We start from the raw sequence: 24,891 nt of genomic DNA on the forward strand, positions 1-24,891 counted from the left end.
TTTCTAGACTGACTGACTCTATGCTAATGCAACCCTAATGACCTACATGCTTCTACATGCTCATGCAAGAAACACATAGACCTAGATCTTTGGGATCTTCAGGACTGGATTAATGTGAGCGGAAGCAACTAGACTGACTGACATGGGGTTGTCACGACCTAAGCTCTGATACCAATGCAACATGAGGGATGTATTTGACCGTTGGACAACCAACTAGATCTAACTGAGACTCAACTGAATAGCAAAGGAACTGAGAAAGAGATGGAGATAATGATAGATCTGACACGAGACGCCGATATAGGGATGCATGCAAATGTGCAGATGCTATAATGAATCGGAATGCTGATTACAATGCTGATCGGGATCAGATCTGGCTTTTCGGATATCTTCTGATGCGAAGCTGCAAACTGCTGCCCCAAGGGTGAGCCTGTTGAGCACGATGCTGAGGACCAATGGCTGACTGAAAGGCCTCGAATGCTGCTCCTGTTGCTGCCCAAGGGATGGCGGCCTGTTGCTGATGCAGGAATGCTGAATGCTGTCCAAAACTGATGGGATGATGCGCCTACATGTTGGGCTCTGAGCTGGAGTAGCTGCCCAAGACTGCATGCCAGAATGAGGAGGAATGGGCCTGATTATATAGGCTGCTGCTGTAGGAGAGGCTGCTGCTGTAGGAGGTAGGCCTGCAGTTGAGCAGGCCGGCCAAAAGCCAACGTCGACCTAAAAGTCAACGCGTTGACTTTTTGGCCAAAAAAGTCAAACCTACATTTTTTGACCTGCATTGTCTTCTGATATGTTTTCCCTTCACTAATGACCACAAAACTGCCTCGAACTAATGACTATGCAGTCAAGCATGTCACCGAGCACTGGTGTGCACGTGACATCCCCCTCTGCTAAAATTGTTGCTAGGTGGACACCTTGCAATCCTTTGCCTTGTGAACACCTTGCAACCTTTTGCCTTGGCGACCTCACTGCTTCACCTTGGCCTGAGTGTCTGTGGGGAGCTTGGCAAATTGCTACCAACACTCGTACCGATGACCTGTAGGAGAACACCATCCACCCACATCCTCCAGGAAACCACGTCGTCTGCCTGAAGCCACCTCCTGTGCCCTGGTTCTGAGGGCGATGTTGAAGTGAACCTCGATGTTGCCGAAGCCTGTACAAACTATGTGATCTTCTGTTGTCGATGGATGTCAGATCTCTCCATATTTGTCACCAATGGTCATGTCGGCAATGCATGGACTGACTGACTGATTGATTTTTGACTTTTTTTCTTTTTCTAGACTGACTGACTCTATGCTAATGCAACCCTAATGACCTACATGTTTCTACATGCTCATGCAAGAAACACATAGACCTAGATCTTTGGGATCTTCAGGACTGGATTAATGTGAGCGGAAGCAACTAGACTGACTGACATGGGGTTGTCACGACCTAAGCTCTGATACCAATGCAACATGAGGGATGTATTTGACCGTTGGACAACCGACTAGATCTAAGTGAGACTCAACTGAATAGCAAAGGAACTGAGAAAGAGATGGAGATAATGATAGATCTGACACGAGACGCCGATATAGGGATGCATGCATATGTGCAGATGCTATAATGAATCGGAATGCTGATTACAATGCTGATCGAGATCAGATCTAGCTTTTAGGATATCTTCTGATGCGAAGCTGCAAACTGCTGCCCTTAGCCAGTACTTCTCAAGCTCGGCCCGCAAAGCAGTATGTATAGAGAGGAGGAGTTGCAGGCAGAGGCAGTGACAGGACAGGGATGCATATGAGAGGAGCATTGGCAGATATAGAGGAGGAATCCACATCCGAGGACACACCACACCCATCACAGGCCACATTGCCTTTTGACAGGGATGAGTCTGGGGACATTACCTCTGACACTCGGAGTAGCTGAATGACTTGTCATTAAATGTAGCCTGGAAGCGTTGGACTTTGTATTTCATGATTCCATGAACTTTAATCATTTTGGCATTTCAAATGTACCATCCAGGCTTATTTAGGGCCTTTTGTCCTTTTTGTACTTCAATTTTGGTTCATGTCTTTCTGTACTTCAATTTTGAAATATTAATGACCTTTTATAATTGTTTTGTTCATAATTGGGTTGCATACATTAGGGAATGCATTTGCAGCTTGTGCATGCACCCCTTACCCATAATTTCGAAGTTTTTGAACTATATTTGTCCTAAAAAACCTAGAAAAATCAGTACAGACGTTTCACCCTGGTTGTTTCATCAGAATCCTGAAACGTTTCAGTTTGAAATGTTTCTGAAACTCTGAAACGTTTCATGGTGACTCTGCATTCTGGTGAAACGGCCAGTGTGAAACCTTTGTACTGGTTTTTCTAGGTTTTTAAGGGCAGATATAGTTGAAAAACTTCAGAATTATGGGTAAGGGGTGCATGCATAAGCTGCAAATGCATCCCCTAATGTATGCAACCCAATTATGAACAAAACAATAATGAAAGGTCATTAATATTTTAGAATTGAAGTACAGAAAGGACAAAAGGCCCTAAATAAGCGTGGATGGTACATTTGAAATGCCAAAATGATTAAAGTTCATGGAATCATGAAATACAAAGTCCAACGCTTCCAGGCTACATTTAATGACAAGTCATTCAGCTACTCCGGGTGTCAGAGGTCATGTCCCCGGACTCATCCCTGTCAAAAGGCAATGTGGCTTGTGATGGGTGTGGTGTGTCCTTGGATGTGGATTCCTCCTCTATATCTGCCAATGCTCCTCTCATATGCATCCCTGTCTTGCCACTGCCTCTGCCTGCAACTCGTCCTCTCCGTACATATTGCTTTGCGGGCCGAGCTTGAGAAGTACTGGCTTCCATATCCACGGGTCTCTCAACCTCCTCTGATGCAGCTTGTGAAGCTGTCTCTCTATCTTGCTCTCTATGCTGCTGAGTCTGCGAGCGTGTCTGTCGGGATGAAGAGTCATAAGCTCCTGGTGGAGGAAATCATACACATCGTCCTCCTCATGACCGAGGCGTAGAAGGGACTCATCACCGGGGTGAACCTCTATATCCTCGGGCCTAACCTGCTTTGGCTCCCAACTAAGAACACCATCACCATCGGGGCCTCGCAAATTCTCCTGAAGCCTCAGATTGCAATTCACGTACGTTAGTTGGTTCAGACGGTCCACAGTGAGTCTGCAACAAGAACCACAGTTTGCATACAATGCATTGATAAGGATACCAAACCTTTGCTTCAATGAAACATAAATGAAAGCCATTCTTGTGCGGTGCTTACCTGTTTCTTTTTCGCGTGTGGATGTGAGCCATAATGCTCCACACACGTTCTGCACACGAAGAGGAGCAATCCTGGGAGAGCACTCTCAATGCAAGACTCCGCAATGTGGGATTCGGCCCACCAAACTTGGTCCACCAAGACAACGGCTGGGATTGGTTCGCAACATCCAATGCAATGCTGCATGCAAAGCTCCCCCTGAAGGCCCTGAATGCTATGAGATCATCTTCAAGCAAGTTCTGCACATCTAGTTTGTCCTCGTAGATTTTCTCCACATATGCAGTCCATCCATCAAGTAGGATCCGGTTAGACTCCTGCTCCACATTTCTCCATCTAGGGTGGAGTATGTGAGCAACACAATGGATTGGTTGCCTGAACCACCCCCACCTTGTATAAAAAATATCCAGCAATTGTTCGACCCTGCAAAGTGTCAACATATTGCATAAATGAAATATGTACGATCCAAAATCTTTGAATGCACTTATTGAAACCCATTGTGTTTACAAATTAGCACCTGTCAGGCCTGAGAAGAGTGCTTTGCTCCAGTGCAGCCCGCACACGTGCCATGTACTCATACAGGAGCCCCATGGTGTAGCCCTCTCTATTCGTCAAACGAAGGATAGTATAGATGGGGAATATAGTTGCCTGCACTGAGTCGGCTACGTTCTACCATTCGTTATCCAGAATGGTCTCCTCAAATGTCTGTGATTGTGGCCTCACTCTGTCTGGCCAATCAATCCAATCTCTGCTCACTTTCCTTCATCAAACACTTAAGTGTCACTAAAAGGCCGGGCAGAGACACATCAATGTTTCTCAAAAACACTGTGCTACAACAACATGTCACCAATATATTTATGACATGTCGTTTGCGCATGTCAGACCATCCGTCGGACACAATGGCACAACCATATGTCCGCCAAGCATCTCGCATGCCTCCAAGCTCCTGCCCAATCATCTCCACTTGTCTAGATAGACGCGTAGTGGGAAGTGACTCTGAAGTAGCTGGTGGACGAGGACAACCTGCTGCTGCAGCCTTGCAAGTAGCTGCCACAAATCTCTTGTATGCACCCGTTCTAGCCACATTGAAAGCAAGATTGCAGCTGTAGAACAACCTCTCCTCTGCAATTTCAGCTTCCAATCGTAGGCAAGGCCCCCAACTCTGCTGCAAAGTGGCATTGGCTCGTGGAATAGCCCGTGCCCTCTTTTGTTGAGGGCCTGTTGTGCTAGCTCCTCCCAAGGAAGATGCATCACCAAGAGTGCCACACTGTGCAGTCTGCGATGTCGTGGGTGCAGGAGCAAGACCGTGAGCAGGAGCAGGAGCAGGTGCATGTGCCGAAGATGATCCCCCACCATCTGCTCCGGTAGCGGTAGCTGAGACATGTTCCTCCTCCGACTGCGAAATGTCTCGCCCACTTTGTTGTGCCTTCGATCTCTCTCTAGCCACATCTATATCCAGATGCTCCTGTGAGATGGGTGATTCCAATGCAGGCAACAATCGAAGAAAGTCCTCTCTAGAACCCCCGTGAGGAATAAAAACACTTTCAGGTACATTACCACAGCCCTTGCTACCTCTACCTCCGTCCGATAAAAGATGCGCTCTCACGCGAGTGGCCCCTGCCGTCAAAAGGCAGCCACAATACTTGCAGACACTCTTCCTTGTGCTGGATCGAGGGTACTGCATGACCTCGATAGTATCCAGCCACGCATAACCCTTCCTTCCCATCCTGCACACGCACAAGCAATCGGGAAGACAATCCCCATTTGCATCAGAGATATTTAGGCTCGAGAGAACCAGGAAACATGCTGCTTGACTATACTGTGCAAATACAACTTACATTGGGGGATGCGGGCTGCAAAGGTGATTTTTTAGCAAAATGAGATTCTGATTTTTGCAGGCTGCACACGATTCAGCTCCTACCTTGGGGGGTTTCCTGAGGCAATGCATGCGGCTAGCTGGACTCCCAAGATCCCGCCTTGGAGAGCGTGCGAGGCGGCCTTGAGCGGTGTGCAGGCATGGAGATGGCGGCGTGAAAGCGACGGGCAGCATGGAATCGGCAAAGTACGGCCGCACGCCGTTTTTGGGGCTGGGATTAGGGATTTTTTTTGGCTGAAATGTTTCAGCCTTTTGGGGGGTTTGAAACGTTTCACTGAAACGTTTCATAGCACGTTTCAATGTTTCATAGATGCCGAAACGCGTTTCCTGGTGACTAAGAGTCAACATATATTGGAGCCTCCTTTGACAACAGGATACAAGGGCAAGCAATGGACAGACGGGGGCCGACCGGCAATGGCTGACCAGCAAATGAATGGGGGGACCGACCTACTGCTAGGTGGACAGCCAACTATGATGGGATGACCTCAGCCAGTAGGCTGGCTGGCTGCCTACCTACCCTCCATCCCAGGCTATAAGTACACGCATCCTTTTCATCATTCATCATCCATCATTCCGCACTTCAGGATCAACATTTGAGGATCTGAAGGCAGCAGTCCAGCAGCACACAGATCTTCAGCAGTTCAGCTTAGTGCATCACGTCATCACTTGCAGCATGTAGAAGGTTCAACATCAGCATCAGACCGCTTACCATCAGCAAAGAAATTGAAAAATACAGATCTTTCATAGATTTGATTGTAATCGGATTCTCAGCATTTAATATAAGTTTGCACATTGCATTGCATTAAAGACCCGTGTTTAAGTCTTGCTTTTAAGTCTTTACGCACAGTCTAAGGTAGTTTAAGGTTGTTCTACGACGGTCAATATTCTGCTTGTAACATTGTTATCAGAGCTTTATGTGTAGATAGCTTAGGTGCATGAAGATAGCCATGCAGTTAATCAATATGTCAGTTGCTTCCGCTCAGTTAAATCCATGAAGATCTTGTTGGTCAATAGCCATGTGCTTGTTGCATAAGCATATTTGTGCATTAGGCTTGCATCAACATATAGGCGGTAGTCAATCCAGATGAGTTGACATCTAAAGAAAAAAGAAAAACGAAAAGAGAGTCCATCTTGCACTTGCATTTATGCATCTATAGGCAGACAGGACCACCAATGATGATTAATGGAGAAGTCCGACATCCATCATCGAAAGGGGAATGTGGAGTTTGTGTGCAGACTTTGGCATCAGCAAAGTCCTCTTCAACATGCCATCAGTACTGCAGTCCCTCAATCTTGAGTTTTGGATATGGCACAAAAAGTGGCTTCATCAGTCGCCTCAATTTGTGTGGAGGCTTGTAGTTTCCCAGAGAAGGCGTGTGAAAGAGTTTTGTTGACAAGGTCATTGGTGTATTAAGTTTGCAACTGTCACGTGCACACCAGTGCCGGTGACATGCTTGACTGCATCATTCCAGTCAGAGGCAGTTTTGTCATAGCATACAGGCCGAGGGAAGAAGGGAGTTCAGTTCAGTCCTAGGGCAGATCTAGGGCAGCAAAAGAAGCCCCTTCAAGGGGGGAATCCAGCCAAGGGACCAGCCACCAGAAGGCCGAGGCATGGGCCAGGCAAGAGGCAGTCGGCCCAGCCAGGTGGCTGACCAGCAGATCTGGCTGACCTACTTAAGGGCTGGCCGACCAGCTACAGGCCGACCCCCTACAGAAGCCTTCCAGCCTCCTATATATAGGGCACTCCCTCCTACATTCCAGCAGGCATCCAGGGGCAGCTTCTCCAGCTCAGGCCCAGCCTGTAGGCGCAGCATTCCAGCAGTTAGGCGCAGCAGTACAGCATCAGTCCGGCCTCAGTTTTGGACAGCATTCAGCATTCCTGCATCAGCAACAGGCCGCCATCCCTAGGGCAGCAACAGGAGCAGCATTCGAGGACCTTCAGTCAGGCAGTGGCCCTCAGCATCGTGCTCAACAGGCTCACCCTCGGGGCAGCAGTTTGCAGCTTTGCATCAGAAGATATCCTAAAAGCCAGATCTGATCCAGATCAGCATTGTAATCAGCATTCCGATTAATTATAGCATCTGCACATTTGCATGCATCCCTACATCGGTGTCTCGTGTCAGATCTATCATTATCGCCATCTCGTTCTCAGGTCCTTTGCTATTCAGTTGAGTCTCAGTTAGTCTTAGTCGGTTGTCCAACGGTCAAACACATCCATCATGTTGCAGCAACAAATTGCTAGATTCCCAAGGTTGCAAGCCTTGGTGGAGCAGGATCGATCGCAAAGGGATAGCATTGCAAGATCACAAACCTACCAAGAAGTTCAGGAAGAGGAAATGCCACGTGCACGGCTTTGACACTTGGCTTCACAGTCAGCACTAGTCATCATATTTTGGAGCATCCTTTGACAGTAGGATACAAGGACAAGCAACGGATAGACAAGCCGACCTTTAGTGGAAGATGGCTGACTAGTAGTGCTGGTGGAATAGCAGAGGCCGACCTACTACCAAGTGGCCAGCCAGCCATAATGGGCCGACCTCAGCCTGTAGGTTGGCTGCTTGCCTACCCGAATCCTAGGCTATAAATACACACATCCTTTTTAGCATTCATCATCCATCACTCCACATGTCAGGATCAATATGCGAGGATCCGAAGCTAGCAGTCCAGTAGCACGTAGGTCTTCATTAGTTCCGTTTACGCATTACGTCATCATTAAAGTCATTATCACCCGTAGCATGTAGAAGATTCAGCATCAGGCTGCTTAGCATCAACAAAAGACATTGAAAAATACAGATCTTACATAGATCTCATTGTAATTGCATTCTCAACCTTTGATATAAGTTTACACATTACCATTGCATTGAAGACTTGTGTCGTGAGTCAGATCTTATCTTGCTATTAAGTCTTTATGCACAATCTAAGGTACTTTTAAGGTTATTGTACGACGGTAAATCTCCTGCATTGCGCCACCATCGCCAACTGTCCCACAAGGCCCTCCAAAAAAAGCGCAGGAAGACGCAAGATATCCCATGCTCGTATGAGGGCCCGACCTTGGACGGCGCCCAGTTTTGCTGCCACCATCAAGGCTTGCCTCCCAACCCTGGTCTTGCACACAAAGAACCCCACCTCCTCTGCAGAAGTAGCCAACCATGGCTAGCGCCACTCCCTAGGCCTATAACAAGGCTTTTCCTCTCATAGCCACAACCGCCACTCTTGCATATGTTCAGCAAGCAAATAGGAGATCCAGGTGCTACTCCTTCCCCTACAAGCCCAAAATACAAACTCCCTATCAAGGAAAGGGAAGCTCATGTGCCTCTTGGAGCATGGGCCTCTATTCAAAGTCTACCACCATCTACAACATGGAGAAAGGAACTATAACAAGGCTTTTCGTCTCATAGCCACAACCGCCACTCTTGCATATGTTCAGCAAGCAAATAGGAGATCCAGGTGCTACTCCTTCCCCTACAAGCCCAAAATACAAACTCCCTATCAAGGAAAGGGAAGCTCATGTGCCTCTTGGAGCATGGACCTCTATTCAAAGTCTACCACCATCTACAACATGGAGAAAGGAACTATCAAACCATCTAAGAGACCCCCCGCCACGTGCTCCGTGGATGACAACTATGCGACTGAATGTGTTATTCCAGCCTTGTGCTCCCTCTTCTCCGGAGGTTGGAGCTACTCCTAAGGTATGGCTTCCTGAATCTCTTGCCGCCGAGATGCTGCTTCTCTCATAGAGCTCGCTGCCTCTGCCAATACATCATCTCCTGACTGATTGAAGATCTCCTTTCATAGTCTCGTCGATCGTGACGGTCCCTCCCACCAAGCCCAGGCTATGTGTGGGAGCTCCCCAAGTTGTCTTCCCTCCCCGTCAACAACGAAGGTGCTCCAAATAGTCGGTTGCCTAGATGAGGGTCCGTTTGCAAAACTCCCGCATCATCAACAAGTCTCTGAAGGCTATCAGAAGAGTATCTCTGTCCCATTGCTCTGAAGAACTCCCTGGAGCATTTATCCCCCTTCTGGATCCAGAAGGTCTGTTGAGAGTAGAATCTGAATTGTGCCCTCCTACCCTGAATCTCCTCTAGCCTCTCCTGAGCCGCTGAGAGCTGTCCTCTAATGGAAAGAGAATCCGGAAAGATCTGTACCAATCTCTGAAGTCTAGAAACCTCAGCTTTGACAGTCCGATCCCTGAGTCTGATCTTTTCCTTTTCCTCTTTTTCCTTGGCCTGACAAGCCATGCTGGCTCTAGCAAGAGCTCTCTCCACCCAAACCAACCAATCATGACCCTCCGAAGTGGCATCTGATAACTAGGTATCTCTAAGCATCTCTACAAACTCTGCCTCCCATCTCCTCCTGACAGCTTCGGGGTGTTGTTGTAGACTCTAACGCAGGAGCCTCTATACCACCAACAAGCTGCGCATAAAAGAAGAGCACGACGCAGTTGTCGATGCAATCGGAGAGATCCATCTCATCGATGCCCTCCATCTCCCACCCAACTCGAGTGGTAGGATTTGGTACCTTCCTACAACAACGGTAGCTTCCATGTCTGCCCCTCGACATGAACCCGTGCACCACCGGCTTCCCCAGCAAGGCCTGGCTCTGAAGATTAGGATCGATCATGCCAAGACCCCTTTCTGGCTTTGGCCAAATGATCATATGCCATGCCACACGAGTGCGAGTAGCCTCAAATCCGTCAGAGCCAGCCCAGAGAAAGTTCCGGGGTGGCCTCCATAGTTATGTAATGCATCCTCTAGAGAAACACCAGCAAGACATACCAAGCAATTGCTAAGAGGACCTCGTTCACCACCAAAGCCCTACCAGCTATGTTACAATCACTTTCTTCTTGTGGCTACTTGCACATGGTGGGCTTCCGGTGGGCAACTGGTTAGCTCAGATTGGTTAGGTGGTACCTACCACCAGAGGTGCCAGAACTAGCGGTTTGAGCCCCCTAAGCATTGCTTGTGGGAATACCCAAGGGCACAATGGGTATGGGGTGAGAGTTTTGAACTCATATGGAGGGCTTCCTTGGACTTCTGCTTTGTCACCTAGGGGGCTTTGTGCTGGCTCCTGTTGGTGCAGGAAGATACTTGCTCTATGAGGCAGAGATGCACGACATGGTGTACCTCATTGAGCATGGTGCTTGTGCAGTTAGTGGCCTGGAGGCCCTTCCCTAGGCTTAGACTGAGTTGGACCAGAGCATGAGGAGCGAGGTATGGGAGATTATCAGCAGTTTAATGGGATGGTACATTTGGAAGGCCTAGTGTTTGTAGGTGCTTCGAGGATAGGTTTGTCAGACATAGGCTGACATCTGGGGCGAGCTTATCCATTTTCTCAAAAGATATTGGGATTAGATTCAAGGTCCCTCACAGGCTAGCCATGAGTGGAGGAAGAGATTCTTATGCATTTGGGAGTACCAAGGCCTTATCTTTACTAGTGCTCCCAAGTGGAAATTTTTCCTCCCTTGTGGCTTTTTGCTTCGGCTCCTCGCACTCAGCCCTGAGAGGATTGTCCTAGGATAGACTTTTGTTGATTTCAGGGAAGTACCCATGCTCTAGCCTTGCTATCAAGCCTTTCTGTAATTGTTTTTTTGAGTAATATAATCAGCCTAACTTTTCTTGCAAAAAAAGAAAAGAGTATGAAGTGAGGTACTGAAGCCATGATACGAGGAAGCACAACAATTATTCCAACAAAAGGAAGTTTGTATGTTCTCACAAATTACTAGAGAACAGAATTCTCAGGCTGATGCCTTGTCCATCCAGGCACTTCAGGGGATAGTTGTTGTGACCGCTCTCAAACCTGGATTGAAAGACCTCCATGATGTATACATGCATTTGTAGTGTGATGTGAAAAATTATTGCGTTGCTCTTTGGGGGTGTTTGCGGGTTTTAGTGACACCATGCGGGTGACTGTCCTGGAGTATTTTGTAAACCCACTCCCGCTATGGAGTTCAAAGGGCGTTGGGGCATCGTGAGAGCTTCGAGACGTGACTGTCCTCGCGTCAATCGGACCAATGGTTGTCGAGTTATGTAATTAATTAGGCTTGTGTGGGCTCGTGTTCTCATGGGGGGGGGGGGAGGGAGGGAGGGGGGGTAGAGTTGTTTGATTTTAAAGGGTTGAAGGACATGGTGTAATGGAAATAAGGAAAGAATCTAGAGTGTTGAAGGCTTGGAAGATTTTCTAGAAAAGGCATGGAGAGAGAAGGTACATGAGAGAGGGAGTTCACGGAGTTTGTGTGTGTGGAGGTTGGTATTGGTGTGTACAATTCTGAAGATTTTTGGTGTACAGTTTGGTGTGCAATGGAAGTACAACTTGGTGTGTCTCTCTCCCTCCTTCACCCCTTCTTGTATCCCGAGCACAAAGCATGCACAGCACACGAATAATTATTTCGGCTTTCATTTTCGGTGGAGACGCCAGGCAAGCAAGGTGACCATTGGGCTTCTTGACCATAGGGATGAGATCTCTACCTTTTTTCCTTTTAAGGAGCGCAAACATCTTAGGGTGAGGAGTATCAATTTTCCCAGCCCAAACCTCCCTGAACCACAATCTAGTGGCCTTAGCCGCTAACAACTACTCGAGTCTGAGTTGGTTCTTTAGCTCAATCAAAGAGTGGTTAACAGCACCATTTTTAGACAGATAAATGTCTTGAATCTGGTTCCTGATTTGCACTCTACGATTCAGTCGGATCGTAGAAACTTGCAGCTTATACTCCTTGCAGATAGAATGAACCTTATTCACCAGACTTTCCCATCCCAAACGAACTGATTGAAAGCATCAGCAATGGAGGCTTTGATCATCTGTTGGATGCAAGGGAGACGGAAGAGGGAGGGGTCAAGATGGGGCCATCCAGCCCTACCTTTGGTCACGGAGGGAAGGGAAAATGTATAGTTTAAGCATGCAAGCTTGAGGCTACGTAGGAAGAGAAGAGCGTGGAAGATCAAGGTCACAAATGGAGCACAAAAGGGCTCAATCTACGATTTTTGTATAGAGGCTTGGCTAGTTGCTTGAAGTAACGAGCAAGAAGAAGCTTTTTGCGAGTTTGTGGATACCAGCTGAAAGAAGGCAACGTTTTCTGGCATTGACGGACCCGAGAGAGAAACGATATTTGCTTACATGCGTCGTAGAAGTGAAACATGGATGTATGTGAGGCCACAAGAAACAAGCGATGGGCATCACGAGGGAAAAAATAGGTGACGTAATCGAAGTGTGGAAACCAGCCGGCAAAAGGTCCAGTTAGAGAAGGTGTTGCACTGCATAAGACAATAAGCATGTAAAAAAGAAACTCAGATTTCTGCGAAAGGGCTCGGCACAGAGAGGAGTCGTCAATTTTGCAGATGTCAACTCCAGTGTAGCACGCACCAGAGCAAAGAATCAATCAGAATTGTGAATTGGGCAGAGTTTCTACGTAGGAATTTCATGGGAGATTACCTGTGGGAGGATTATGGAAAATAAGTAGGAAATCCAGGTGGAAGATTGTTGGGTGTTTAGTGGGAGAATTGTAGAGTTTTCCATAGGAATTTGATGGAGTGATGGGACATTGATGTTTGGTAGAAAATTGCAGGTGTGGGAAATAAACAGGAAATAGTAGAAAAATAGTGGTTTTTTTGTGGTTTTGCGGCTCAGTTTTTGAGGATATTGCCAGGGATTTTTGTGCACTGTGATGCCCAGTTATATGCCTTTATGTGGGGACTCTTGGAGGAGAAAGTCAGGAACATCTGGTGTTGTATGATTCCACTTCGGGAGCATTACATAATCAAGGGTTTGACTGTGCTCAAGAGCATACTTGACCATCAATTTTGAAGGTTTTTGAAGGGGGTTTATAATTCAGATTTGTGCCTCAAAATGTGAGCATGCACTTGACTGTTGTCATATGCAGATATTTGGTGTCTGAAAGGTATTATGCAGTTCTGAAAGTCAATATAAAGCCAACAATTGACCATGTGCAGCAGCTAACGAAGCTAGTTTGACCATCAATTTGAGTGATTCAGAAGGGGCTTTTGTGTAGGTCTGGGCAGGTCATTGCCCAGAGATGCCAAAGAGGATCATAGTGTCTATTGGACAACCCATGAAGGAAGGGTCTTGCTACATAAAGATGGCATTTAGAGGAGGTTTTTAGTTGCAGGAGTTAGCAGAGGTGCTGGAGTATGTTGGCCAGCTGACACGAAACAATTCAAGATTTAAGGTTGCGATTTGAAGCTGCATGGTTTTTTTATTTTTCTCTGGCTCGAGAATTTATGTGCTTGACCTTAATGGATCAGCAAAAAGTGGTAATGTTCATGGGAGCGTTAAGCAGCCTTTAAAGAGAGCAGTGCGTAGAAAGGCCCCAGATACATTCACGGAAGTATTAAGGGCAGCTAAGAGGAAAGAACAAGCAGAAGCTTATCGAGTTGTGGAAGCTATGAAACAGGTTCAACAAGAACATGGAATACATGCTTGTGGAAAGAGTAAGGGAGAACTCAAGCTAGTACAAGACGATACTGGGAGGTCAAGTATTGCAGCGTATGAAGTGGGGGAAACTTCAAAAAAAGAAGTGACAAGGTGCTTAAGAGAAAAAGGAAGATAAAACTGTGGCTGTCTTGAAGGAGCAGAATCCTGAAGGTGTCCCACAAGAGGTGGTAATGGAAAGCCTTTGTGCTTGGAGGGGACAAACAAGAAAAAGAGTGTTGTTTCAAGTGTTAGATGTAGAGTTGCAATTGGTCAACTTGTTGCTCAGAATCCTATGGGGGGATGGTTGGATTTTGATGAAGAGGACAGCTTGTGGTGATTTTTTCCTGTCCCATATGGAGGGGGCAACGCTTCAGCTCTTGGCTAGCCTAGCTTTGACCGGGTCACATCAGATAGGTAGTTTTCTTCAAGAGAGGCATCTCTGCGATCCATTTAGCGGACATGAGGACAGTGCTGGTTGAAGTGCAGTTTTGTATCTCTAGGAATGCGTCTCATCATCCTTCACCAATGGTATTTTGAACATTGGTGTGGAGGGTATCTTTTCGATTTGCTTCCTATTCCTTCAGACATTTGACCTGATCGATCAATGCCTACTCTTTGGCACGGTCCTAGAATTCCCACTAGTGGCAGTGGAAAAAATCAGCAGGTTCCACACCTAAGCCCACCCCTCCGCCTCAATCCCCTTGCCACTGACAATTTCCTAGCCATTAGAGCATAGACGGGACGGGTTAAGCCATGGTGATAGAGACAATGAGAAGCTGTGGAACAAACAGAAGCTGCGTATGAGATTCTAGAAGGCGAACCATGCATGAATGGTGACCCTGAGCATATCCCTTGTTTTGGCCTCCTCTCAAGGAGGTCCCCGTTATGGGGGCCACCCTAGGCCATAGAATTCCCTAAGGTACACAAAAGAAGAGGGCTAGAGTTCTCGACCTTTGTGCTTGCATCTTTCTTCAACTCCAATTTGTAACAATTCCACAACAATAATTAGCATGGACCATAGGGGAAAGCATGTGGGCTCACAAACCAGCCATAGATTCAGGACATCGGATCAATAGATTGAACATGAGCTTCATCTAGGTCTTGATCATCTAGGGAATCCATTTCTGAGAACCCCAACAATTGAGCCCTCGGCTCACTTATATAGAGGGAGACTACTGTCTCGTGGAGTCTTTCTGTCTCAAGACCCTGCTCCAATTGCAGCTTCTTATGAGCAGGCGTATCTGATTAGGTGATGAAATATATCACACCCAATGTTGGTGTAGGGAAAGGTCTCTCCTAGGAGGTGTAGGCGAGTAAAGTTGAGATACATCATGATTCATCATACGTAGACAATGGACTCATTTAAGGGGGTCATCATGTGTTGGAGGGTTTGGAAGTGGGGATGTACCGAGGAGGGGATAATAGAGTTATGGAAATATGTCGAGCAGGGGAGGAGAAAGTTGGGAAGGTTATGGGATGTGCTAGAGAGGTAAGAGGGAAGGACCGAGGTTGAACAATAGGCAAGGGGGTAGCTATAGATCGTATAGAGGTGGTGGCTGTAGTAACGGGCATTGGAGAGGAACTGTAACTGAGGCAAGAGGTGATGTGATATTAGAGGTGGAATGTGGTGGTAAAGAAGACATTGTTTGCCGAGTAGGCAAGGTCCTAGGTGAGGGCATCGCATTCTTCTTCCGAGTGTCTTGCCTCCATGTTGTACCTGCAAGTCAAACCCCCTTCATGCAGTCCTCTCCATTCGGTGGTGGGGGCAGCCAAAGTATGCAATAAACGAAAAACTCACCTTTCCTTGTCTACAATCATTTTTGCTTCAAATGTGGAGAACCTTCGTTTGTGGGTTTGCATGGCATTGCATGGGCTGGCAAGATCTACAATCCCACCCTGAAAATCTAAAGCTGTTTGACTTTTTCTTATAAGTTAATGCAGATATTAGAATCCCATTGAAAGATGGGATGATCCAATGGTTAGACTTTTTCTTATAAGTTAATGCGGATATTAGAATCCCATTGAAAGATCGATGATCCAATGGTTAAGGGTGCATTTGCAGAGTGGGAGGGGAGGTAATTCTTCTCAACTGTGTATCTAAAGCTGTTTGACTTTTTCTTATAAGTTAATGCGGATATTAGAATCCCATTGAAAAATCGATGATCCAATGGTTAAGGGTGCATTTGCAGAGTGGGAGGGGAGGTAATTCTTCTCAGCTGTGTACCGATGGGAAAAAACCTTTCCTTTGCTCCTTACCCTTGCACGTCCCAATCTGCCCACAAATTTCCCTTTGTGAGGTAGAGGAAAGGCTGGTTGAAGTATAGCTTCATCACATGGCTGAGGCACGATCCCTGGTTGAAGTAGAGCTGCACTACGGGCTGAGCCGCAACAGACTGCAAACGAATGGAGAGGCTGGTCAACACACACACACTTTTTTCTTTTTTCTTTTTGGTAAATCCATAAGCATTATATTATATCAACAAAATGTACATGAGAGTCTCCAAAGTGGAGAGCCTGAACGGAAAATCAGAAACAAAGAGAAACTATTTCCAGGCATGATTGTTGAAGATCTCCTTGTTGGCAAACATCATAGATGGATTGCCGTAAGGAGCTTCTAAAATACTCATAGGGTTGCAAGAACTGTTTGCCAAAATATCTCGTGTTGTGCTCTTGCCATATGGTCCATAGAGCCCAATATCTGATCCAAGACAGAAGTAAAGAGTAATGGACCATGGATGTAGGGAATCTGCCAAAAAGCCAAAAGTGTTTCCCAAAGAAAGAATTAGGGAAACGAAGGCGAAGTAACATGGAAATTTTATGAAGAAAAGCCTTAGTGCTGGAGCACGTCCAGGCACTGTTTCAGAAGGAGCCATGCATCGAAAAGACAAGAAGTAGATGCAATCCTTCGATTAGCAAGAGTGACCCCCACAGATAATGAACCTATAATACAATGCCATAAGAAGAGCTTTTGCTTGAGAGGCAGTTTGCTCTTCCATAAATTCCGAAGATTCTTTCGCCATCAAGCAAGTGATTTTGTCATATGCCAAATAGAATTAGCATGTAAATGAATCCATGGTGATGGCTGGAGCAAAGAGTATGTCTTCTTAACTGTTAGGTCAGAAAGAATAACAGGACGAGAATGTGGGCCCACCGGTTGTAACTGCCAATCTTGTAACCTATCCCTGTTAGCTAAAGGAGGGATGGGAAGAAAAGGCTGCAGCAAATCAACAATTTTATTCCAAATAAACCAGCGGTGCATGGCCAGTGCATAGGAGGCCATAGCCTGAGGGAAGGAAAGCATTTGACGTGGAGCATTGACAACATCATTTATGCACCTAATCCCCAATTTGCTGAGATTGTATGCCCGAACCGGCTCTTGCAGGGCCAATGGAGTATCAAAAACAGCACTCCAATAAATACTTTCCTTCCGAAGAGAATTGGCGTGGGACAAAAGCAAGGGTGCCCAATGAACATGAGAAAGGACTTGTTTCCAATCACAAATAAGTGCGGTGGCAAAAGGGCAGCCAGGTATAGAGCCTTCAAATCTCCCCAAAATGACCTCCCAATGATCAGTTGTCCATGCACCATATGCAGAAGTGCGTAAGGCCGTGCACATAGCTGCAAGCATATGAGTCCAGGGCTGATTCTGACAAAAAAAAGTGAGTAGGAGAGGAATTTTCCTTGCCAAGACATCATGCGCAATATTCAGCACATTCAATCCGCCATGCATCCTCGGGGAACAAACTTTTTCCATCCGCATGAGTCTTAAGGCTTTAACAGATGACTTTGTTTTCCATAACACCTCCATAGCCTGAGACATGAAAGCAGAAACGTCCTGAGAGGTCCAATGTGTCAACACACACACACACACACACACACACACAGATGTATTAACGTCTGCGGGAGGCCTCACGGGCCTATGGGACACAGTGCTACAAAATATGTGATGACTCATACAAGCCTCATGGGGCTGAAAACAAGAACAAAAGGCAAAGGGCATACTGAAGCCCTTGCCAAGTACTATAAACAGAAACTATAGTACTGACTATTGAACTGTAGAGCAGAGTATATCACAAGCATCATGGAGGGGAGCCCGGTGCTGTAGTGGCCTGGTGGGCTGTGAGAATCTCCTAAATCTGTAGTTGTCGAGTAGTGGTACGTCGCAGTGGTGGTTTGCGTAACCGTCGTATCCGGTGAGCCATATCGAGGGTGACTCCTCGGATAGGGCGGTTCCCGCCAAGAAGGGCAGAGATAGGTTGGACCTCAATCATGCGTGCTCTGGTCGGTCTCTAGGGGCCCTGAACTCGTCTCGTACCTCTGATCCAGTGGTCTCGGAGGTCGGCTAGCTCCGCATACTCCGTCTCACTGTGTCTGGGGGCCTCCTCAGAGATAAAGAAGTCTGTCACATGTTGCTGCATCCGGTCTGTGTGGGTCACCTGTGTCACACTCTCCATCTGCTGCTGTCTAATCCGTCGTAGAAGTGTGTCTCTGTGTCGTCTCATCTCTAATAGATATAAACCATCAGGTGGTGTCTCCATCGGTACATCATAAAGTGAGCTAGCATAAGCGTGCCAAACCTCTGGATCTGTGATGGGGATAGGTGACTTCCCTTCAGATAAAAGCCCCCAACCAATGGTAGGGTCTCCCCCACGGAAAGAGCTGATCACCTCCTCCATCCTATGAGTCAAGAAGGTTCGGCTCTTACAGCGTGTCAGCCGTTGTGAAATCTGATGCGCCTCCTGTGTCGTCATCTGGCCCAAAGCTCTCTCCTGTGTCAGGTAAGATCTCAACTCCATACATTCATCATCGTACCAGGGGTTCTAAGGCATGGTCCCAACTGGGGCATGTACTGAGGAACGGGTTGGGGAAAGACCTGGTAGTTGCATCATGAATCACGGAGACTAGGGCATCTGAGGCGTGGCTAAGGTCTGTCTCCTCAATAGGTCTAGTGCCTAGGTAAGGTGGCTCACATAAACTGGATCGAGGGCATGATCAAAATGGACTCGGAACTTGTGGCAGTATGGGGCTTGCTCGTGTGACTGGTGTGGTACCCGAAATGCTGAAGGCTAAGTAAGAGTGGTCGGCACCAAATGGGGGGGGGGGGGGGGGGGGGGGGGGGGGCACCATGAAATCATGTACACGAGATATAAAAGCTAGTAGGCCTAGCAAGTAATCCACTGTGCTAATCCCTCCACCATGTGGGAAACATGTGATCCCACCGGATGATGGCCATCGCTGGAGATAATCAAATCATGGCCAGCTCCCAACTCCAGTAGGTGGTGACCATATCCTGTCACTTGTGCTGCATCTCTTGAGTGTCTCATGATCCCAACTTCTGTTCTAGCTCTGGCACTATGACAGGGTCCTCCTCAAAATTCCACAGCCCTACCTGTGTATCTCCTGTGCGTGCATGGAAGTCACCCAGTAGGAGGATATCTCCCAACCTGGAGAACTCCATAATACCATCATGTAGTCTCATATGGGCTGTGTCCCTCTGTAGTGACATCATGTGCATAGGAGGAGGTGTTTGGGGGGAAGTAGCATACTGCAATAAATATCGGTCGTGTATCCAGTAGCCTAACTCATATCCACATGTGTCGAGCATGTTCTTCTACCCGAACCACGGATATGTGGGTACAGCTGCATTTTGAAAAGGACTGCAACTCCTCCAGAGCCTCGGATGCCATTGGCTCTCCTCATTTCCTTCCTGTGGGCAGACTCCCATGTATAGCCTGTCACAGTGGGCAGCCCCCTCTCTGGGCTCTCATGTGTCTCACAGAAAGAGAGAGAGAGAGAGAGAGAGTCTTGCCTAAGTGTATTTGACAATAATCAGGCATACCTCTGCATACCTCTATTTCTTACTTTGTGCGTGAGTTTGCGGTCCATGCTAATGATCAGGCCATTGCAAAACCATCTACGTTTGAATGATGATTTTTATGGGATAATCCAGTTTGCTCATTATCTGCAGTCGATGTTTTTCAGGAATCTCTACAGGGAAACCTACCTCAATTTTGATGACTGATGTAGTTGCAGAATCTTTTTGGATCCTTCAGAGGAATTTCAGTAGATATATAGCATACTTTCGTTAGTTATGGTAAATATTTTGAAGGTACTTGACTTCTAAAAACGTCTAGGACATCCTCAATGCAAAATTCAGAAATTAACAACCTTTGGTGGTGCAACAGTAATAGATTCTATAGTGCCTTGAGATGCTGTTTGTGCTTTCATTTCGCAGAGCCGAGGAATGCAGTCCACAATCTATGTGCAATTAGCCCATGGAATAATGGTTGATGATCTGCATCATTGGTTGAGCAAAAGATATCAGGTAATGAATGTAGGATGTTTTAGCAGGTAATCCTTGCTGTACATGTGTGAGTTTGTGCTTTGCAAGTGGATTTATTAAAAAGGTACAATTTATATACATGATGCAAAGTTGGGAATAAAGCAGCATTTTTACGGTTAGTAAACATTGATACCATGAGGATATTGTTATTACTAGAGCATTCTCCTTCATCAGTTTCCCTTTGATCTTGTTCAAGAACTGCCTTATATAAGTGAGTGAAATGGTCATATAACCGTTTTACTTTGTTTGAACTTTTCTAGGACGTTTTGCCCAAGGGTGTTGTTCCACACACTCGTAATGTTCGGGGTTCTAATTACTGCCTTATAAATGTGTTCGAGGATCGAATCCCAGGGAGGGCAATTATTATTTCAGTAGTAAGTACTGTTCCATGTCTTCTATGATGGGTTTATTGTGAAAATATATTTACCTTTTGGGCTTCTATGTATCAGAATCAAAATAACTTAAGTTTTTGATTTATTTTACAGATTGATAATCTTGTAAAGGGTGCATCAGGGCAGGCATTACAGAATTTAAACTTGCTGATGGGGTGGTCAGAAGATACCGGACTTCTACAGCAGCCACTGTTTCCTTGATGACATCATATGCCTGCTGAGTTTCCTTGCACTGATGAAGCGTTTGAAATTATGATAGGGCAAAATAATGGAAGACAGTGAATTGAAACATGTAGCGTTGCAGAAGAAATCAATGTGTGAAGAAGTCTGAGAGCTGATCTGAGAAACTGAAAGCCTGTGTGGTATCTTTGTTAATCTCACAAGGATAAATTGGACTCAACATCAGTTTCATTCAAACAGTACTGAAAGCCCGTTATTGAGTTCTCTGTTATCCCCTTGAGTATGCCCTTGATCAGCATGAGACTTATCAGGGTTAAAAATGAGCAATCCGTAGAAAAGTATCTTCTATTGGTTGAATATCTAAGTATAGAGGACAAAAACACGAATGTGGGCGTGGTGAAAAGTAAAGATTAGCCCAACATGTGTTTTTAGGACTTGCCCAAATGAATTCAGATAGTGGTTTCTGATCAGTAAGAATACTTGTATGGCAAATGTTGGAGCTTATAGGTGAGTTCTGGCATTTTTTGGGGCAAGTTGGTGTCAGAAGCGTAGGGTATTTAATATTCATCCTCATAAAATTCCCCCCTATTTTTCTCCTTGCTTTTACTATGCTTCATACCTGCAGAACTAGATCCTCTCATAATGTACTCAAAGAGGTTGCATGTGTTACACACAGGAAGGTTTGGATGAATAAACATTTCACTAAATTGAGCTGAGGAAAGATGTCTGATCAAGATTAATGCTGTTAATTACATGCCAAACCTAGCCACTACATTGCGTGCTCATTAAAAGGGCAATAATTAATTTTGTGATATTTTACTATGCAATTTAGAAAACAAAAAGTATGAGAAGTGGCTTGTTCTCGAGTATCTGCTTTTGACTTCAAAAATGGTGTTTTGGATTGAAATATTGATGTAAAAGGTGGTGGTTCTCTCAATAATTCAAACAAGCTTGTTGCTTGCATCTGTTTGAGGAGACTAGACAAAATCTACATCCTCCTCCTACATGCAACCTTGCGCCTTTTGATCGTGCTAGATAACACACCTTTACTAAATACTGATGCCTTTGCTGCTGCCTCTTGTTGCTAATTTTTATGCAAAAAATTTTTCTGAGATGCCCTTCAGGTCAGAGGGGACCACTAATGCTAGAGCTAATATAGCTATGTGCAGGAAAAAGATTGTTACCCCTTTCATGAAGTCTCAGCTTGAGGCCCCTCTGACCGAAGATGAGGTGAAAGAAAGTATAGAGCACATGGCTAAAGGTAAAACTCCTGGGATGGATGGTTTGCCCAATGAATTCTTTCAGGCGTATAAGGAATGGATTGCTCCCTATCTTTTGAAAGTTTGGTTTGAGACTCTCAGCTATGGTGCCCTCCCTATCTCTGTTAACACTGGGGTCATTAAGCTCATTCATAAAAGGGGGAGAAAGGACTTGCTTGACAACTGGAGACCCATTACCTGTCTTACCTCTACCTATAAGGTTTTTGCCCTTACCCTTGCTAGGAGGCTCAGCCCTTTAATGGATGATATCATTCTACAGGAGCAAAAAGGTTTTATTAAGGGCAGATATATCCTTGATGCCATTATCAACATTTGGGAAGGGTGTGAGTTTGCCCAAGACATTGGGCTTGATTTTCTTTTCTTCAAAATTGATTTTGATAAAGCATATGATAGAGTTGAATGGGACTTTGTTCTACAATCCTTGTCTGACATTGGCTTTGGGGAAATTTTTATTAAATATGTTCATGTGCTACTTGGTAATGCTAAAGCTATTGTCTCTCTTAATGGATCTCTTACAGAGCCTCACTCTTAGGAGATCTATCAGGCAGGGCTGCCCCATTGCTCCTCTTTTGTTTGTTATTGTGGCTAATGCTTTAGGTTGGCTGGTCAAGGATTCTCTTGATAAAGGTGAGATCAAAGGTATTCTTGTCCCTGGTTTTGATCATGATCTATGTCTGCAACAGTTTGCTGATGACTCTAATTCCTTTATTGCCAATGATGACTTAAGTGTTAAAAATTTTTGGAACTGCCTTGACATCTTTTGTGAAGCCAGTGGTTCTATTATTAATCACTCCAAGACTGGAGTATGGGCCTCTAAAGGTAACATTCCTGACTCTATCTCTAATGCTGGTTGTACCCAAGTCCTCTCTGGGACCATTTTCAGGTTACTAGGGATTCCTATGGGTTTTGGTTGCTCCATCAAGAGTAGATGGTCCTGGGTTATGGAAAAAGTCAAAGCCAAGTTCAAGCATTGGAATGATTATAACTCTACCCTAGCCTCTAGACTCTTTGTTTTGAACAACTATATCCTTCCTACTGTCATATACTTCCTTGCTTGTTGGAGGCCTCCTGAGACACACCTTAGAGAGCTTGACAGGCTCACTGCTGACTTTCTTTGGGGTAACAGTGCCACCAATAATAAAATCCATAAGGTGGCATTAGAGAAGTGTACCCTGCCTAAAGATCAAGGAGGTCTTGGGCTTCTGGACATCAGAACCATGGCTGATAAACTGGCTTGCAAATGGATAGTTAGAAGTGTCTCCACTAGAGACTTCTGGACTTTTTTCATTCACAGAAACTGTGGGTGGTTTCATCATAGAAATCTTAAGGCCTGGGACAAATTTTCCCCCAATGAGATATTTATGTCCAATGCTCCATTTAAGGCTAAGGGTACTACTCTTGCTAACCAGTATTGGAATGCTTGGTTTAAGTATAAGAGTTTGGTGAGCTTAAAGGATAAGAAAGAGCTCCTCTACCTGCCCTATGATTCTATATGGTTCAGTAAATTTGTGCAGCCTATCTCTGATTCTCAGCTACGCAGAGGTCACAAGTTGTACAAACTTGGCTTTTGTAGTTGGAAGGACCTCTGGGTATCTAATCACTGGGCTGACCAGTATGACATCCTTAGCATTGCTACTGTCTCTCCTGCTTGTCTTAATCTTTTAATGGAAAGGTTAACACTTATATCTTCCATCTTCCCTTTGTTGATCCCTACCGCCTATTACCCAATTGGTCTACTGGAACAACAGTAGCCCTCTCCTGCCTGTCCCGAACCTGTGCAGAGATAACTATAAACTTATCCTCTTGCTCAATGATAAGTGGAACCTTAAGTGGAGTACTAGCCAATGGAGCTACAGGTTTAAGTCTATTTGGGCCTTCTCCCCTTCTGTTAAGCATTCTTGCTTTCTCTGGCTCATCCTCCATAAGGGGATCTGGACAGGTGCTTGTGCTGCCAAGATTGGTAAAGGTAATGGTTTGTGCCCTCGGTGTAATGCTGACATTGAAGACATTCCTCACATGTTTTTTCATTGCAGGTACAATGCTAAGTTTCTAAACCTTCTGTATACCTGTTTTAAGAGTATTCACCCCAACCCATTTTCTCCTAAAGAGGTTCTTTTGGGTGAATGTATGCACCTTGATCCCCCATTGTGGCATATGATCAGATGTCTGTTCCTCCATGAAATCTGGAAAGAAAGAAATGATTATGTCTTCTCTAATGGAGGGAGGAACCATATCTGGGCTTTAAAAGCTCACATTTCTAAAGTTGCTGTGCAGGTTATGGGGGAGATGAAGGATGCAGTGGAAGATTTTCAAAAGACTTTCCAAGAAGTCAAGCTTGGAAGATGGCAGACTTGGAAGTCTAGGCTCATGAAGATCTACTCAAGAGATCGACTGTCAATGATTGATGGAATCCTTTCCTCATAGTACAAGAATCTTGTTATTTTGTTAGAAAGCCCTCAGATGTTCCTATGCAGGCAGTTGTGCCCCTCGCAGAGCCTTTATCTCTGCTGTAGCTGTAACTTTTCTTTTCTTCTAATTTAAATCAAAAATTCTACCAAAAAAAAAGATTAGCCCAACATGTGTTTTTAGGACTTGGCCAAATGAATTCAGATAGTGGTTTCTGATCAGTAAGAATACTTGTATGGCAAATGTTGGAGCTTATAGGTGAGTTCTGGCATTTTTTGAGGCAAGTTGATGTCAGAAGCGTAGGGTATTTAATATTCATCCTCATAAAATTCCCTCCTATTTTTCTCCTTGCTTTTACTATGCTTCATACCTGCAGAACTAGATCCTCTCATAATGTACTCAAAGAGGTTGCATGTGTTACACACAGGAAGGTTTGGATGAATAAACATTTCACTAAATTGAGCTGAGGAAAGATGTCTGATCAAGATTAATGCTGTTAATTACATGCCAAACCTAGCCACTACATTGCGTGCTCATTAAAAGGGCAATAATTAATTTTGTGATATTTTACTATGCAATTTAGAAAACAAAAAGTATGAGAAGTGGCTTGTTCTCGAGTATCTCCTTTTGACTTCAAAAATGGTGTTTTGGATTGAAATATTGATGTAAAAGGTGGTGGTTCTCTCAATAATTCAATTGTTGCTTGCATCTGTTTGAGGAGACTAGAC

The 24,891-nt window shown here is 45.4% G+C and overlaps 2 protein-coding genes across 6 annotated transcripts in view; one reads left to right on the forward strand and one right to left on the reverse strand.

The window, feature by feature from the left end:
• Positions 1–21,054, forward strand: part of LOC147602726 (putative N-acetyl-gamma-glutamyl-phosphate reductase, chloroplastic) — a 25,989-nt gene extending 4,935 nt beyond the window's left edge. For 2 of the 5 annotated variants that reach the window (XM_086797653.1, XM_086797652.1), the window contains 4 exons: positions 19,545–19,671; positions 19,798–19,887; positions 20,166–20,279; positions 20,391–21,054. In XM_086797653.1, the coding sequence (XP_086653779.1) occupies positions 19,654–19,671; positions 19,798–19,887; positions 20,166–20,279; positions 20,391–20,498 (330 nt within the window). In that variant the 5' untranslated portion in view covers positions 19,545–19,653 and the 3' untranslated portion in view covers positions 20,499–21,054. The remainder of the gene's footprint in view (positions 1–19,544; positions 19,672–19,797; positions 19,888–20,165; positions 20,280–20,390) is intronic. The other 3 variants (XM_086797650.1, XM_086797651.1, XM_086797654.1) reach the window with 2 other exon arrangements.
• Positions 2,734–3,998, reverse strand: LOC147602727 (uncharacterized). The gene is made up of 3 exons (XM_086797725.1): positions 3,780–3,998; positions 3,269–3,685; positions 2,734–3,168 (listed from the first exon to the last, which is right to left on the reverse strand). Exons 1-3 carry the CDS (start codon positions 3,851–3,853, stop codon positions 2,754–2,756), a joined length of 906 nt encoding a protein of 301 aa, XP_086653851.1. The 5' UTR covers positions 3,854–3,998; the 3' UTR covers positions 2,734–2,753.
• Positions 21,055–24,891: the final 3,837 nt, after the last annotated feature.

The sequence above is a fragment of the Cibotium barometz genome, chromosome 66 (genome assembly GCF_041138505.1).
Source record: "Cibotium barometz isolate CiBa-2024 chromosome 66, ASM4113850v1, whole genome shotgun sequence".
In the NCBI taxonomy this organism is placed as follows: Eukaryota; Viridiplantae; Streptophyta; class Polypodiopsida; order Cyatheales; family Cibotiaceae; genus Cibotium; species Cibotium barometz.

Excerpts from the sequence above, each read along its gene's own strand:
- LOC147602727 (XM_086797725.1), bottom strand. The coding sequence starts at position 3,853 with ATGGGGCTCCTGTATGAGTACATGGCACGTGTGCGGGCTGCACTGGAG. Across the intron at positions 3,686-3,779 it reads ACTCTTCTCAGGCCTGACAG|GGTCGAACAATTGCTGGATA; the intron begins GTGCTAATTTGT and ends GACACTTTGCAG. Across the intron at positions 3,169-3,268 it reads CACACGCGAAAAAGAAACAG|ACTCACTGTGGACCGTCTGA; the intron begins GTAAGCACCGCA and ends TTCTTGTTGCAG.